This window comes from Poecilia latipinna, unplaced genomic scaffold (genome assembly GCF_001443285.1).
Source record: "Poecilia latipinna isolate Pla-1442-1.1 unplaced genomic scaffold, P_latipinna-1.0 Scaffold38, whole genome shotgun sequence".
In the NCBI taxonomy this organism is placed as follows: domain Eukaryota; kingdom Metazoa; phylum Chordata; class Actinopteri; order Cyprinodontiformes; family Poeciliidae; genus Poecilia; species Poecilia latipinna.
Genome location: NW_015112654.1, coordinates 462,258 through 478,935, shown reverse-complemented (window position 1 = coordinate 478,935; position 16,678 = coordinate 462,258). Strand labels below are relative to the sequence as shown.

Sequence of the window (16,678 nt, the reverse complement as noted above, 5' to 3'; positions counted from 1 at the left end):
AAGGAAATAAACGATATAAAATAAATCTAAGAAGTGGCAACAATTTATCCATTAGTTAATATGAACGAACCTCTTATTATTACAGTAATAATAAGAGGTTATTATTGGCCTATATATATATATATATATATATATATATATATATATATATAGGCCATATTTTACTGCAGCGCTGCAGGCGAACGATCTTAGCACTTCCTGATTATTCGGAAAGCCTCATGGCCTCAGGGCCAAATAAGGCTGGACTGCATGGGGCTTCTTGCTATGTGATCTAGGAGAAAGTCAACAGTTTAGTTTTCCTATCGCTGCGTGGCAGGACCCCGGGGTCAACATGAACACAGGGAGAGTAAAAGATAGAACCGCAGAGACCCTATAATCTGTGTGTGTGGTATGTGCATGTGTATATAAGGTTTTAGGGTGTAAATCCTTCATACTAATAGTCTTTGTGTGTACCAAGTGTATGTGTGGTTAGCGGCTGGAAGACTCCGAATCACGCTGGACCAATAATCTGTGTGTCAGCAGGCAGAGAAAAGCTCTTCTTTATATATAGGGAAATCACACACATTCCAAAAACAAGACACACGCAACTTATCTGAAACACAAACAGACATCCAATATAAACACTATTTACCTGGCTCTCCTTTATCGTAGTACTGATAGGTGCCAATATCTGTATCTGAGGGGAGAGAGAGAGAGAGAGAAGGAGGAAGTGAGATGAGCATCTCGCTGTCAGGGAAAAAGCAGAAGACAGATCAGCAATTTCGCACCGTGGGATAAACAATCACTATCAGCTAGTGGCCTGTCCTGTCTGCTAGCACCGCGGTTTAGATAAGACCCAATATGGAAGGAGGGAAAGAGAGGGGAGTGGGGCATTGGGGCGGGGGGTCAGAGACAGAATGGTGGGACATGCAGAGAGGTAATAATAACGACAGGAGTGTGCCTTAACCCATCCCACCTGAGGGACAAATCTATAGAAGCAGAGGATGTGCAGCTCCAGAAACGTATGGTCAACATATGCAGGGCATGCAACGAGCACAAGCAGCCATACTGATAGATATGGAGACACAACACAGGCAAACTGCTGAGCTGAGGTGTTTTTTTTTTCCAAGTGTTATTCCTGCAGGCCCCCCAAAACTATAAACAGCCGGTCTTAGATTTGCACAACACATCACTTCTTTATCACTCGCTCAACTGCTGTTGCTGCCTCTGCTGCTGCTCCTCAGGCAGGGTCATGCTAATACAACAAGCTGATGGTACACATACACACATACGTGCAAACACACAGAGATACATATATATACAGCTGAAAGAAAATATACATAGTATAAAGATGCAAAGCCATTTTTTCTCTGTCTGGAGTAAAATCCGACCAAAATTTCATTGCTCTAGCTTTGTTAGAATTTACAAAATTATTTCAATTTGCTAAATGCCAGAAAACTTAGCAAGAACTTTTTTTTTTTTTTAGAAATTTTTCTTGTAACTTTTCTCAGATTAAAAAAACAAGACAAAAAAACATTTGGTCAGTATAAGGGATATCTGTCTTTTTAAACTATGATTTGAGTCAAACGTGTTGCTTGTACTGAGTTTGACACAAGTTACTTTTGAGGATTTGGAACAAAAAACAACAGCACATGTAAACTGTTACAGCACAGGTGATGGTGATCAGTTCAATGTAATTTGGTGATTTCTTTAGGAAGCTCTCATACTCTTGCCACTCATATTGAGATATATATATATATATCTCGCCCATTTCCGTCTTGTTCCAGTAGTCCATTTGCCATCAAGGTGCTCTGGTTCCCCAGCACCTGACGCAGACCTTGTTTGGCCGGGCGACGTCTGAGCCGCCATGTCGTGCTTATCAATGTCTCTCATGGTATGAGGTAGGCTATATAGCTCCAAGGGTCTTGCCTAAGGACCCACACTGCATAGCTCAATTTCACTGTTGTAACTGTTTGCCCCAGCCTGGATTTGAACCCGGGTGGAAGACTGGTGACTTCCCCACTGAGCTATACAGTCAGAGGAACTGGAGAAGGCCTGGAAGGTGAAGACCAAAGAGGTGCCTGTGGTCATCGAGGCCCTCGGGGCAGTCACCCCCAAACTGGAGCAGTGGCTCAAACAGATCCCAGGAACAACATCAGACATCTCAGTCCAGAAATGTGCAGTTTCTCAGATGAACCCTCAAGCTCCCAGGCCTCTGGTAGAGGACCCGAGCTCAGAGGATGAAAGAGAGAGACCACCCGCGATATATAATGTGTGATTTGGGTCTAAACATGAGGAGATGAAATGTTATTTTCTGGAACATAAAATTCTGTCGCATCTTTGACATTGGGGGGTCTCTGTTGATGTGTTCTTGTGATGAATAGTGAGCTTATACAGGGATAAATTGTGTATCAGTGTTCTGCTGTGTCATTATATTAGTATTTTAGACTTGACAGACCCTGACTGGTGATTGGCCAGTTGGAGACTGAAAATCTGATCTTTTTTCAGTAAAGCGACCGTACCAAACACCAATAATACCCAGTTCTACATTTTTAAATGTACAGAAAAAAATGTAATCAGTTTAAATCTGTTTCCTATAGTAGTGAATGAGATGTACTGTAACTTTGTTAAATTGAGTTTAACAGAATTACGAGCCAAATGATTTCAGAATCCTTGTTAAAAATCAGGATATTGTGTGAACTGTTGTTGTTTAATCTCTCTGTGCAATAAACCAAAGCTGTGGATGAAGAACACAGCATTAAAGCAAAGCAACAAGATACTTTTTCAATCCATATTTTTGTTTTTAGGTGGACATGAGAAAAGTAAAGATAGTGAGAGTCACACTCTGACGACCAGGTCTTTTTTTTCCTCCATATTTTTCCAAGACAGCACACAAAACACAGCAGGAAAAACAAACAAATAGGGACATGTCACCATCATCTAAGATATAGAGCCTTTCGTAGATACATAGGTGCATAGACACACATATTTCCACACAGACAGCCTCTGAGAGACACTATCTTTGCCGAAAGCTCAGCAGACTGTGAAAGACAAGACAAAATAGCAGCAAGGTGAAATCAAGAAAAAAAGAGAATTTCCATTTGACATAAGAGATGGACTGATAGGCGGTTTGCAGAGTATCGCATAAAAACTGCCAAAAAAGTCCAACTAAAACTGTCAGGTGGAAAAGAAGACTGGCAGTTTTCTATTGCTTTTATAAAAAAACTAAAAAATAAAAACATGAAGCTTATCACAGACAGAGGAGTTCCTAGGCTAATTTTATTTTTCTCCAACAGCAACCAGTGAAAGATGTTCACGAGTTCATTTTAAATTAAAGAAAATTTAATCAACTAATTTCTCACCTCTGGTTTGTGATTACATAACAAATTGTTGCTTCTGTAACTAGTTTCTCACCTTTCACGATCCCTCGGAGTTTGGCCAAACTAAAGATGTTGGCCAACTAAATATAGGGAGAATTAATTGGATTGTACCATCACTTCGCGCTAAAGAGGGGGTATTGCATATTCTTCAAAGTTGCTTTTTGTATTTTGCCAGATATTTGTATTAAAGTTCAGTCTTTTAGATTTCTTTCATTTATGTTTAGTTGTCTAACAAACTTAATTGTATTGTTTGTTTCAGTTTTAGTTTAGTTAGTTTGTATTTGGTTACCCCCACTGTTTGGTAATGCTCTGACAAGCCAATATAAATATCCCTGTCACTTCTTTGTTTGCCAAGTTTTTTTCTTTGTTGGGGGGAAGGTGGGGGGGGGGTCGCTATTTTGTTTCTGTGGCCTCTTTAAGAGCTCAACATCAAATTTTGTAAATAAAATTTTTGGGTTAAAATAAATAAAAAAATCTTTATATATTTTATATATATATATATATATATATATATATATATATATATATATATATATATATATATATATATATATATATATATATATATATATGGCATTTTTAGAAAAAATATTTGTTCAAATATTTATTCATACTTAAAGAGTTTCTGCGGCAAATGTTGCATTTAGTCAAATTCAGAGCTGGAGTATGTAACTTTTCATAAAAAAATATGTTTTTTACAAATATGTTTGTTAACACTGTCAATATATCATTAAAGTATGTTTGTTAACACTGTCAATATATCATTAAAGTATGTTTGTTAACACTGTCAATATATCATTAAAGTATAGTGTGAAACAGATGATCTGTGAGAAGAAAAATCAACTATGCATCCTGCATGTGGTTCTACTGTCACCAGTGGGAATACACCACTTGGTCAGACACAACCAATCAGAGACGGGAGGAGGGTCTTAGCGCTGTCAATCAGGCCAGTATATGCACTGGTCACAAGCTCTGTCTTTCTCTAAGGAACAAAATAATTGGGCAATAAATTTTTTTTGATGACCTAAAAAAAATTATGGGTGATCATCAAAACAAAGTAAATACTTTTTCACCTGATTTCTCATTATTTATTTCAGTGAAAAAAAAAGTTGCCCTTGTGCATTAATTTTTTTCTCAATACTAGTACAGAACATGTAGGGTTTGTGTAAAAAAATGAAATCGGTAATGTGCTTATTGAACTAATTACAATTATAAATACAATTTTATGTAGGCAAAAGCTGTTCATCATAAAGCAATAACCAGACAAGAAAGTGAATTATGTAGAGCAAGAGTCAGTGTCAGACTGCTGAAGTAGACAGAAGTGCGGACAATGTGTCAAAACAAAGTGAGTGTTGACAGGAACTGCCAGAATAAGACCAAGTGGGTTGAAGAAGAAAAGAGACAATGAGAGACTTTATAAAAGGTAGGAAGATTGAACATGGTGATAAGTGGCACCTTTAACTTGGAGCGAGTTCTTCGTGGACCATAAGTGCAGCTCAGCCAGGCAGAACGCCATCTGAAGGAGGAGTGTAACCAGAGTCTGCAGCAGGGGACAGCAGGCAAATAAAAGATGGAGAGTGAGTCGGGGCAGGCGAACACAATCAGACCTGAATATCTTGATGGGAACACAAATGGCCAGGCCTGTTTCAGTAAAAGGGCCAAGCAGAGCATGAACACCAAATTTGTCTAAGGTGGCTTGTAATTCTTACCTGATTGAGCAAAGACACAATATAATTGGTAAAGTTCTCAAAATCACCCCAAAAATTCAGCATTTCTTTATATCCTGCACTTCCTTCCATATCAAAATGAAAAGATGTTTGTACTTAGCACCTTAAATACTGCAATAAATTCTGCAACTTTATAGCTAATTATTTCAACATCTACAGATATGCCTTGGTGAGTCCTCCCTATGTATCCAAGAATTACTTGATTTGTTACTTGAGTTTCCAATGGCCTTTTTATTTTTAACAAATCTCTAATTCGGACATATCCTTAGTTCTGTGGTCAGTTATAAAAAAGTATTTATTTTACAATTACCAGTTTTCAACTTCTATGGTTTACTAGATTTGATTTGATTTGATTTGATTTGTTTGTTGAACTTTCTGCTGTTCACAATTGTACACAATATGTGCAAAACAAAGAAAGTAGAAGTAATTACTGAAATAAATTACATTCACTACTGAATATATAAATAAATAAAACAGTGAAACCAGGAAAAAAAAATTACAACTACACATAAATTAGTGGGATATTCTGCCAATATGATGACTGAAATAAATTTTAAAAAGTTTTTTACTAAAAATTAAACTAAAAAAAAAGCAATTATTTAGTATGTAGCTTCTTGTTTGTCAGCTGCTATTTTAAAAACAGCCCTTCAGCTTCATGACAGTTAAATATGTTTTACAGTAAGCAAAACAAACAAAAAAATGTTGGAGCCTTTTTTTTTAGCACAACAGACAGTCAAGGGAGCAGCAATGTTTCTCAGGTCAAAGGTCATGTCTCTTGAAACATTTTTGATGTCATCTAATTAAAATGACATTAGATTGACAGCATGAAGTCAAATAACATGTACATGTTTTGAACCTGTAACTTAAACTTGAATGTGAGTAATACTGACTCATTATTGGGATCACTTTATTTACATTTGTTTATCTTTATCGTTTGTGTCTTTGAGAATCCAAACTCTACTGAATCAGGATTGCATTTAGTCTCTTCAGATGATTTAAAAATGTTTTATACCTACACTGTGGGTGTGACTGCCAGCAGAGAGCAATTAGTTGGAGTATTGGTATTTGCAGTAATATCAGTCAAGGGTGTGATTCCGGTAAATATGACCAGTGATCTGGAACTCGATAATGTGCCACAGCGCTGCCTCCTCTGTTGTTACATACAAGTGTAACAACACTTGTATTTCTGGTGAGACTAAGGGAAAACAGTAAAGGTTATGTTGCAAGTGAAAAATGCAACAACAACAAAAAAAATAACGATCTCAGTCCAACACTGAAAAAGATCAAGGGTGGTGACCCATCAGAGGGAGGCATTGACAGACACACACTTTAGAGCTGACAGCTCAGACAAAGCAGACTGCATTCCTCAAATCAGCTAATAAAGGTGCAGCAGGTTAGATGGTTTCATGCTAACCCTCCATCTTTATCACAGGCTATCCTGCAGTCAGTTCACATTTTAAACCCATTAGGTCAAAATGTTGCTTCTTCCTGTCTGAAAGTATTGAAAGGTGCTCCGACAATTCAATGTGTTTCCACAACAGAACAATTTTTTGGGGAGGGTTGAGAACAAGAACAAAGCATAAGACTACAATTAGAAAAAACTACAAGACATCACTCTAACAGCATAGCTACTGTGGTGGCAGTGTCAGGTATCATGCTATATGTCTGCTTTTAGGTTTTGTGAATGTTCATGACATTTTTACCAGAGTTTCACTGAGAAGTAGCTTACAGAATGAGTTCAACAGAACAGTGCAGTTCCGTGAGGTGTTTGCTAATTGCTGCTGGCTAGTCTGAAGGAGCTGAGGGGTGCTCTGTGAGGCAAAAGCTTGGAAGCTTAAAAACTGCAGCTGCAAGGAAGAGCTGCCTCTCAAAGGTGGTGCTTGGTTCACCCTTGTGTTTTATACAGCTGTATGGTTGCCATGGAAATTAAAAGAATTTCTCAAACACGCATAAAACAATCAAGGCAACACTCCAAGTATGTTTTGATGAGGATAACATGATGGAAAGCTCAAAAAGCTCATTTTTACATAATACTGCCCCTTTAAGCACCTAAAATGGTTTGTTTTTTTAATTATATACTTTATGTACAGTATTATGCTTCTAAAACAGCAGCTGTTCTTCCAATTCAACCTTTTGTCACCTCAATGATAGATCCGATTATTTTTTTCCTGCCAGACACAGCATGATGTACAAATAAACACACCCAGCGTGTTGCAGCGGTCCTCGAGAGCTGCCACACTTTATTCAGATTTCTGGCTGGAGTTGCTTCGGGTTACCTGTGCGTGTACAAACAGTGCGCAGAGGGGCTGGGTGAAGGGTTCGAGGGGGTTGAGGTTATTGTATACCGTCTTTGGAGTACTAAAGATACTGCTTTAACATCAAAGGGCGGGAGAAGGAGGGGAGGGTACACTTGCCTTCGCTTTCAAAGACAGTCCACAGGAACTGTGACCTTGTCTGCTCTTTGCATCTCTTTCTCTGCTCTCCTATCTCCGTCCCCTCTGGGTGAATACTGAGTGTGAGAACATCTGCTGCTGTTGGTGTTTCTGTGAAACCTACAAAGAGAAGGGACCTTTTTAAAAAAGAGTGACTGGACATGTGTTTCTATATAAAACTGATTGTTTGCATCAAAGGGGTCCTGTGCTATTTGCATATAAAAATCATTTTAATTTGTGAATTTTCAGACATTTTTAAACAATTTTAGGCAGATCTTCACCATTTAATGTAGATATAGAAATATTTGGATACAGGCTTTTCTCACCTGCAATGTGAACCTCATCAAACAAGAAGCTTGTGTTAATCAGGAATAATTGTGATGAATCAATTTATTGTCAACTAATTTAGTAATCAATTAATCATCAGTTAATTAAGTAATTGAGTAATCGTTAACTAAAGACTCAAAAAAGCCAATTTTACTCAATTAAGAAATTAAGTCAATATTTTGCACAAAAAAAAAATGCATTTTGCATCTAACAAACCCAGAACTCCTCAAGCTGCAGTTTCAGCTTAATCAGATTCAAATTCTGAAAAATTTCTATCCAATTATTAATCACTTAATCCATAGTCAACAAATCAATTTACACTGTGTTGATGTTAAGTCAAAATGAAAGGGTTGAGCTTGTCACATGTTAATGTTAGAAAAACCTCTTTAGCTGCAGAAGTATCCTTTGCTACAAATAATCATGTTGTCAGGATGTGTGTGTTTGAGGATGAACATACTTTTGAATTTGAATTCATCAGATTAATTGACTGATTAATAGATTAATAGCCAGAATAATCTGTAGATTTCTAAAATAATCGTTAATCAAAGTCCCAATAGGAATATCTTTAGGCTACATTACACATTTTTGTTTTGAAATTTTATGTGAATACTGTGGTACTGCGAAACTGTAGTATTCAGGGTTATCACACTGGTCCACAGAAACTCATTAACATCAGAAGGAAAGTACTTACGAACGAAGTTAAAATTTTATGATTATGAAAGGATCTATTAGAACACCGAGAGGGAAAATGACGGAAGCAGGCTGACATCTCAAGAATTTCCTCTCACGAGTGAGCATCTCTGGCCTTGAATGCAGAAACACGCAGACTAAACACCGGCCACACATGTCCGAGGCCTTGCTTTCAGGCGATGGAGTGACTACATCACAGCAACGAGAGCGATGCGATAAATTCCCGGGTTAAAGAGCTGCCATAAGGTGACTGTCACCAGGCTGTCACAGGCTTATGGCAGTCACACTCGCCCTGCAGCACATCCACAAACCTTCACCAGGCTTCAAATGCATTGTCATTCCCTCACCTTCCTGGCTCCAGGTAGATTTGGTACTTTTCTTCCCAGACTTAAGTCTCCAACCTTTACATTTGATCAGTTATTTACTTTCTTGTCTCTGATAAGCCTGTCAACACATATTTAAAATTTGAATTGTCTTTGTTTTCTTTCTCTCTCTGTTTAGTGGGACCAAAATCCTATTATAAACTAGAAAAAAACAGGTCGATTTATTTTGAGCTTTCTCTTAGCTACACTCAACAACTGTTGCAACATACTCTGATTTTTTTTGCATAAAACATATTTCTTCTAATTGAGACCAACAGTTGATTATTTTGTCCCATAGTCAATTCTATGGGGTTATTTTGTCCCATGGAATTTATACACAACATATGTGTATAAATTCATGTAAATGTTAACCTGCCTTCACTGTGGGATATGACACTGATAATCCACAGTCAACCAGTATGTTAAATGTTGTTTTTCCTTTTGACCAATTTCCTTTTATCAGATAAAAGTGTTTGGCTCAGGCAATGAAAACTTGAACTTAATTATTTGCTTTAAAATGACAATGAACATCAAACAATTTTGGAAGTCTTATTTCGCTTCCTGAGTGACTCCATTAAATTCCTGACCTATATCCTATTAAAAAAATCACAGACTGCACTAAAAAGCCAGATGTATCTCAGAAAAATAATCAATTTAAATGAATGCTACCATTTCCTGTAAGTGGAGTGATTAAACACCTAGGCTGATTTAGGGTAACTGAACACTACTGCCAAGAACTAAACAAAACTGAAATGTAAATCTCCCACATGTAATACCTGAGAAATGTTCTGCTTATAAGATAAGTAACTCCAACTAAAATAATTGCAGAAAACATAGAAAGAGAATAAAAATGCTGGTTTTTAATAGCAGATATTTAGGCTGGAGATGCTGTCTCCGCTGGATTTGGGCTTCATCAAAACCTTCTTGGACTTTTTCCATCCCAGGAAGCGGTGGAAGGTTTTCCTCAACGGCTTCTTGTTTTTTGCCTGAAGTTCGTCCGAGGCACTGGAATCTGCCTGAAGCTTGGAGCCCTGCGAGTCAGACATGGGGTCGTTTTCCTCCTCCGCAGCCTTCAAACTCTGCTCCAGCAGGTCCAGCGTGTCCTCTCCGAGGGTCAGCGCCTCCATGTCTTCTGTGGTGCTAAGCAGCGGCCTCATCTCGTGGACATTGTTCTGCTGCTCCTCTATGACGGCCCTCAGCTCTCGGATGAGAAACAGATCTGCTAATGCCCGTTGTGCGTGAAATCTGTCCTCTTGCCTGAGATGCGCTTGAATATGCTCCAGTTCTTGCTGAAGAGCAAGGTTCTTTTCTTTCTCCGCCTTGTAGGCGACTTTTAAGTCTTCCAAGTCTCTTAATACGTTAATGTTGCTCAAGATCTTCTGGATCTCTTGCAATTTTGCTTGCTCAATGTGGGCTCTGCTCTCTAGAAACTCCTTGAACTGATCTCTGCTGTCATTCAGTTCTTTCATCAACATGTCTTGTGGCTCACTGAACATCTTTAAGTTGCTGCGTCTCCCTGATGCCATCGTGTGATTCTTGCGGTTACCTCGTTGCTGGGTTGAGTCACAATCTCCTCTGGCATTCTGGAGAGCTTTGTCAATCTTTCTGATCTGCAGGTGGAGGTGCTCCATCTCCGTTCTCTGTGCCTGCAGCTTGGCAGCGAGCTTGCCGGTCGTTTCTTTGTTGTTCTCAATGTGAGTCTTGGCAGTTTGAAGCTGAACCTTCAGATCCTCAACTTGTGACGCCAGCACCTTCTTCTCAGTCTCAGAGTCGTGCAGCAGCTTGGCTAATTTGTAAGAAGGTAACGGAGGATTCTTGACAGGGTTGTTGTTTTTCTCCTCCATAACTTTAGCAGTTTTCTTCTGTCTCACCTCTGATGAGCAGGTGTTGTATCTGACAGTTGTCTGAAAGTGTTTGTTTACAGTTGGTCTCCATAGAAACCCCAGATGAGAATGGAACCATCTGTCCATGTTTTTGTATATCTTTAAATGTTGCTTCTCAATCACACCATAACAAAGCATTTTACAAAAAATAAAAACATTTTAGTGCATGAAGTAGTAATTGAAATATTTAATAACTAGAAATAATCGATTAATCGTTAATTGGAGTATTCAGACTCAAAAAAGGCCATTTACTGAAACCCCCTGCCCCCAACATATTCAGAGTACTGTTGAACCCAAAACCATAAAAAATATATTCATTTTGCATTTACAATAAAAACAAATAGTCTGTAATATGTTTAAGCCAGAACTCCTCAAGTGGCACAGTTTTATCTTCAAATGGTGCAGATTTACTAAAGGAATGCTATGGTAATGCATTTTAGGCAATAAAATGTTTATTTTCTTCCTTAAAAAGGAAACTGAATTATTTGTTTACTTGTATAGTTTAATGTATTTCTAATATTGTGCAAAAAGATTTAAGTGGTTAAATGAAAATCTGTGCAATTTTTTAAAATCCAATTAGTCAATTAATCCTCAGAATAACTGATAAATTAATCAATTATTAAAATATTGTTAGTCATAGCTCTAGCAAGAAGAAACCTGGGAGAGTTTCCTAGGAAGAGTTAAGATAAACACCGTAAGTCTCTAATCTTAAAAGTGCTAACATTAAAAAAAAAGAAAACGATAATGAGGAAGTCACTTTTTCTCTAAAACTAAGCAAGTAGCAAGACCTCAGTGCAAATGCAACTAAAAATTTTGTCACAACAATGAAAGTCCCAGTCAGGGGACAACTGACATTGAGGAGGATGTTTAGTTGTCTAAGCTCAGAAAAGGGTTGTGTAGTAGTCAGAGGTTTGGTGGTGAAAACATTAAGAAATCATTTTAACCTAGAACTACATCTGAACTGGCACTGGAATCAGTTTAGAGGAAAAACCCCTTCCTAAGTGTCACTAATGGGTCCTCTGGGACATGTTCAGGTCAAGTTCTTTTTCTTTTCATCCCAACTGTCGGTCTTTCTTTAAGTCGCTCTACTTCAGTGGTTTTCTAGAGGACCTGAGGCAAAGCAGAACTCGACCCGCTGTGAAGACCCGCTTCTTCATAGTGGAAGAGTTGAAAAAGCCTTGCAGCGCTGCGCACACTTACACGTGGACACGGATACACACAACACGAACCTTAGCCCAGGAGCGAGTACAGAGAACCTGAACTGTCTCATTAAAAGAAAGAGTGCTTGGCAGAGACGAAGAAAGGGCGGGCAAAGTGGCGCCAAGCAGCGGGCCGAAAACCTTTCATTCACACCGACATACGAAGTCCCACAGGAGTCCACTGAGTCATTAGCCCAGAGAGAATAGAGGTGATGGACACACAGAACAAAATGAGGCAAAGGTAATTCTATTCAACAGAGATGACAGGTACAGTCGTCATTGTATCCATGTCCACATGTGTACATCTCTATGTCTTTTGCAGTGAACTTCAGTCAGCAGGAAAATAAAGCCAGATGACATGACTGTTAGGCAGCGTCAGTGTCAAGAGAGAATGTGCCTGTCAGTAGAGAATGTCTGAATACCTGTGTGTGTGTAGAAAGAACTCCAAAAACACCGGAAGCATTAACTTAAGTAAAAAAACAAACAAAAAAAAAAGACATGGGAAGGTGAAGAGTTGAAAAGTTCAGGGAAAACTCTTTAGAGTTAATGATCAAGTTACTTTTTTGGCTCACTGAAGATAAGTCAAAAGAACACAAGCAAGTCATCTGCAAACATGAAGTGTGAGGCAACAACTAATATTTCAGCAAAGAAGAAAATTACGTCAGACTGAGGCTTTATTAAATTTTTTCCTTGTGAAAATTAGAATTAGCATAACGTTTCAGTGGCTCTACAAATGTTACTGTGGCAGGAGAATCACAAGAAGTTGAGGACACCAGTCCACACAATTTTATATGATTGGTACAAAAGTCCAAATGTGGCATTTATTCATTTCCGGCTCCCTTTATCTTTAACTTCCAGCGCAACCGGTTGCTTTAAGTACTCATCTAATTACTAAATAGCTGCAAAGATGCATAGCTCAGGTGGAAGAATCTGTCAAGAGGAGAGATATTAGTTGTACACTCTTCAAATCTGGCAAGAAGGAAGCCATTGTTGTCGGAAAGGAAAGGAAGTAGTTGTCCCATTTGTCACCACCTATATAGAAGACACAGCAGACATAAAAAAAACACCACCCTAAATACAGCCAGAGCTGAATGGTGTGGGTCAAAATATTTTCATTGGTTATAGTGGCCCAGTCAAAGGTCAGACCAGAATCTAATGAAGAATCTTGGACAACACTTAATTGTTTTTGTTCAGTGATGTTCCTCATCCAATATAACAGAGTTTGAGCTGATTTGAAAAAAATGGATGGACAAAGTCTTCAGTCTCTAGATGTACAAAGCTGGCAGAGCCATACCCAAAAGATGTGTAAGTGAAGAAAGTACAAAGTACTTTTTCAGGGGAGTTGAATGTAACTAAAGCTTTCAGATATGTATTTGTAAAATATTTTCAAGTCCTTGAGTCATCTTCTTCTGTTTGTTGGCTATATACTAGTTTCTGTTGATTTATTGGTTGTAAAGTAATTGTAACATTATGAGAAAAACCTTAAGGAGTAGGAACATTTTTGCAAGGTACTGTACATGCAATTCTAAAACCCAGTGCTGAAAGAGAATAAAAGATGCAAATCTGTTCCCTTAGTTTTTTTTTTCTTGCATCTGCAAAAGGTCTCTAAAGAAGACAGACAGAGAGAGACAGAAAGATGAGTGGATCCTCCTTCTAAGCAGATGTGTAAACGTCATTAGAGGAGGTAATGGGTAAAAGAAGGTGGGAAGGGGATAAATACCTCAGCTACTCCACTAAAGGTATTTACCCAATGCCTGAAGCAGAAACACAAACAGAGACCTTTAGAAATAACTGAGAGCGAGTGGAATTTAGTGAAAGAGATGTTCAGAGGGAAAACTGCTGTAAGGTCTTGATTAGGCATCTAATATTGGCAATTTAATTTCTATATTTTCATTTAAACAGGAATGATTGACTGCTCAACTAATAGGCCTAATCTAGAGAAGTGTTTCACTAAAAGTGAGTATCCACCCTGCAGCACTACCCACAGCCAGGAAAGACAATACTTCCAAACCAGCAGCACAATTGCCGCCTGACTTCAAGGAGTTAGGGGTTTGACCTCGTCACACCAAAGGAGACTCATGACTGTGGTTTTGTTTATGTTGTTGGAGATTTTCTTCTTATAGACTAACTTGGTGGCCTGTTGTTTGCCCCTCACCTTCTGACAAACACTGGTATAAATACTAAACAAACTGTCACATACACACCACAACAAATATAGAAATGGGTCTGTCCAGACATACAACAAAGTCTATACAAAGCTTACATTTCTTATGCTATTTTTAAATTCTAAAATAAATCATTCAAATAAATGGAGAACAAAAGCTTCTGTTATTTGTGGTGAGACTTTGAACCTTTCTGTGTGCTACTGTGGTAAAAATAAGGCTTAAAAATCCATCATGATTATTTTTATCAATACTAAAAATCACCATAAACTAAAATGATAGTTTACTGAGGAAAAACAGTTGCTCTTGAACAACAGGGATTTTCCTTGAACACTATTTTTTTCTGAATTTTTCCTTAAAATATCTAATAGGCCATTTATTGAAATGTGGCGTATATAAACACAAATACAATCACCAATCTATTGTACTTCAATAATGTCTAAAAGACAAAAGAAAAAAATAATTCTAAACATAAAAACTGATAAATTAAATGCAATATCAATAATAAATTATAAATGATTAAAAAATATATTTTATTTTCCTCGTCATGTATTACTTTGAAATGGCTGTTTAAATAAATTTGACATTGACTTTGACATTAACCATTTATACATTCCAACTTCTTCCACCCTGTGACTCTTGTCCGGAAACCATTTGTCACTACTTGAAACAAATTTTCTGTAGAGTTAGCACAAATTCATTGTGAACACAGAATAGCAAACTTGTGAGCAAACAGTTGAGGGTTTACACAATCAACATAAACATAGTTATCATTCACTCAGAGTTGTTTGCAAGCCTGAAACATCCACGTTGTAGACTTTACTCGAAGTGTGGAGAGAAAAAAGGTCAACGTTTATCTCAGTTCAACTGTACTGTGCCTGTTTGTGTATAATAGTTTTTCATGTACTTTTGTTATTACCATAATCATAAGGCATTCGAAAGGTATACTTTTTCCATATTTTGTCCACTTACAGCCACAATGTTTTATGCACTACATTGAAATTTTGTGTGATGGCACAACAAAGTATTACATAATTGTGAGTGGAAGTAAAATTATACATGGTTTTCTGAAGTTGTCATCAAAAAATCTTGAAAACTGTGCTGTGCATTTGTATTCATATTTGGGATAAATTTCGTCTAGCTTTTCACATCTAGAAAATGACATTTTTAACCGTTCTTCGTAAACTAGTTTGAGCATTGGTTAGATACATTAAATTTCAAATACTCCCACATAATTCTCAATGTACTGTGACTAAACTCAGCTTTGATTGGGCCATTTAAACACCTGAAAATGCTTTGGCTGCTACACTCCTTACTTAAATGTAAGGATGATTAACAGGCTACAGCAAGATTTCATGGCATGCTAAGGAGGAAAACACGTACTGAAGCAGAGATATCTATGCAAGATGATGAGCCCTGAGAACAAGGGCTGAACAGAAAAACAACAACAATGAAAAAAAAATTCTTAAAGACTTCCTGGGGGATTGAGAACCAATATCCACCTTCAGCTACATACACACAGACCCATCAAGAGGTCAGAAAGAAGAAGTCTTTTAAAGTTGTTGTCAAATGCACACAGTGAAATGCACTCTGGTAAAATGAAAGGTCAGGCTGAACGTCCCTGAGACCTCTCAGCGGTCTTATTTAGCCGTCACACACTCACACATACACTGTCTGTCATCTCCCAAACGAGGCCGTGACACCACTTCTCTGTGGGCAAGAATTCCTTCTGCCCATCTGTCTCTCTGACAGTTTGACGTGGCACAGAGTGGTTGCAGATCGATCTCACTCAAACCAAGAAGTTTGTTCTCTACGATGTGACCTCAGAGATGGATAATGGTGCCATATCTCTGTTTTCCTCTAGCTACAGTACTACCCTGTCTAGAAAGTGGAATGAAACTTTTTTTGGCTACTCTGCTCTTCCTGAATTCATCAGGTTTATATTTCTCATATTTCACCACTGCAGAGCCAAGCATTCAAACATATTAAATGCAATTATTGAACTATAGAAATAAGACCCTGAAAATGAACAAAAAAGAATATTTTTAAAACCAACAAAAACAAATAAAATCAATAGTTGGGATAATCTTTCTTTAGCATTTCTCCCTTCATGGTGATGCAAAACGATCCCTGTAAAGTATCATGTTTGTAATTAAGGACAAAAGTTAGGGCACCTACACATTCCTTATCAAAAAAGTCCATATTTTTTCAGACAAATTTCAAGAGCTCTCAGCCGTTAGCATTCATTTTAAATAAACATAAAATGCAGAAAATCAAGACAGAATTTAAGCATGGAACCAGAAAGTAGAAGGAAGAAAGGTCACAAGAGAGAAAGAAAGATGAAAGACAAAAAAGAAAATTGGAAGAAAAGTAGAACTAAGAGAAAGTAGCAGAAGAGAGGTAGGACACAAGAAAGAATAGAAGGGCAGTGAAGAAGGGAGTGAAGGAAATATGGAGTATGGAATGAAGAAAGAACAGAAGGAAGGTTAAGAAAAAAATGGGGTATGATACAAGGATAAAAGGAAATGGTATTGGAT

At 37.7% G+C, this 16,678-nt stretch overlaps 1 protein-coding gene across 2 annotated transcripts in view; it reads right to left on the bottom strand.

Moving 5' to 3' along the window:
- The window catches only part of wdpcp (WD repeat containing planar cell polarity effector), a 102,586-nt gene that overhangs the window by 75,884 nt on the left and 10,024 nt on the right, over positions 1-16,678 (bottom strand). Inside the window, exons 2-4 of one of the 2 annotated variants that reach the window (XM_015045697.1) lie at positions 7,501-7,638; positions 4,815-4,899; positions 632-676 (exon numbers count right to left, since the gene is read on the bottom strand). In XM_015045697.1, the coding sequence (XP_014901183.1) occupies positions 632-676; positions 4,815-4,875 (106 nt within the window). In that variant the 5' untranslated portion in view covers positions 4,876-4,899; positions 7,501-7,638. The other variant, XM_015045703.1, reaches the window with a different exon arrangement.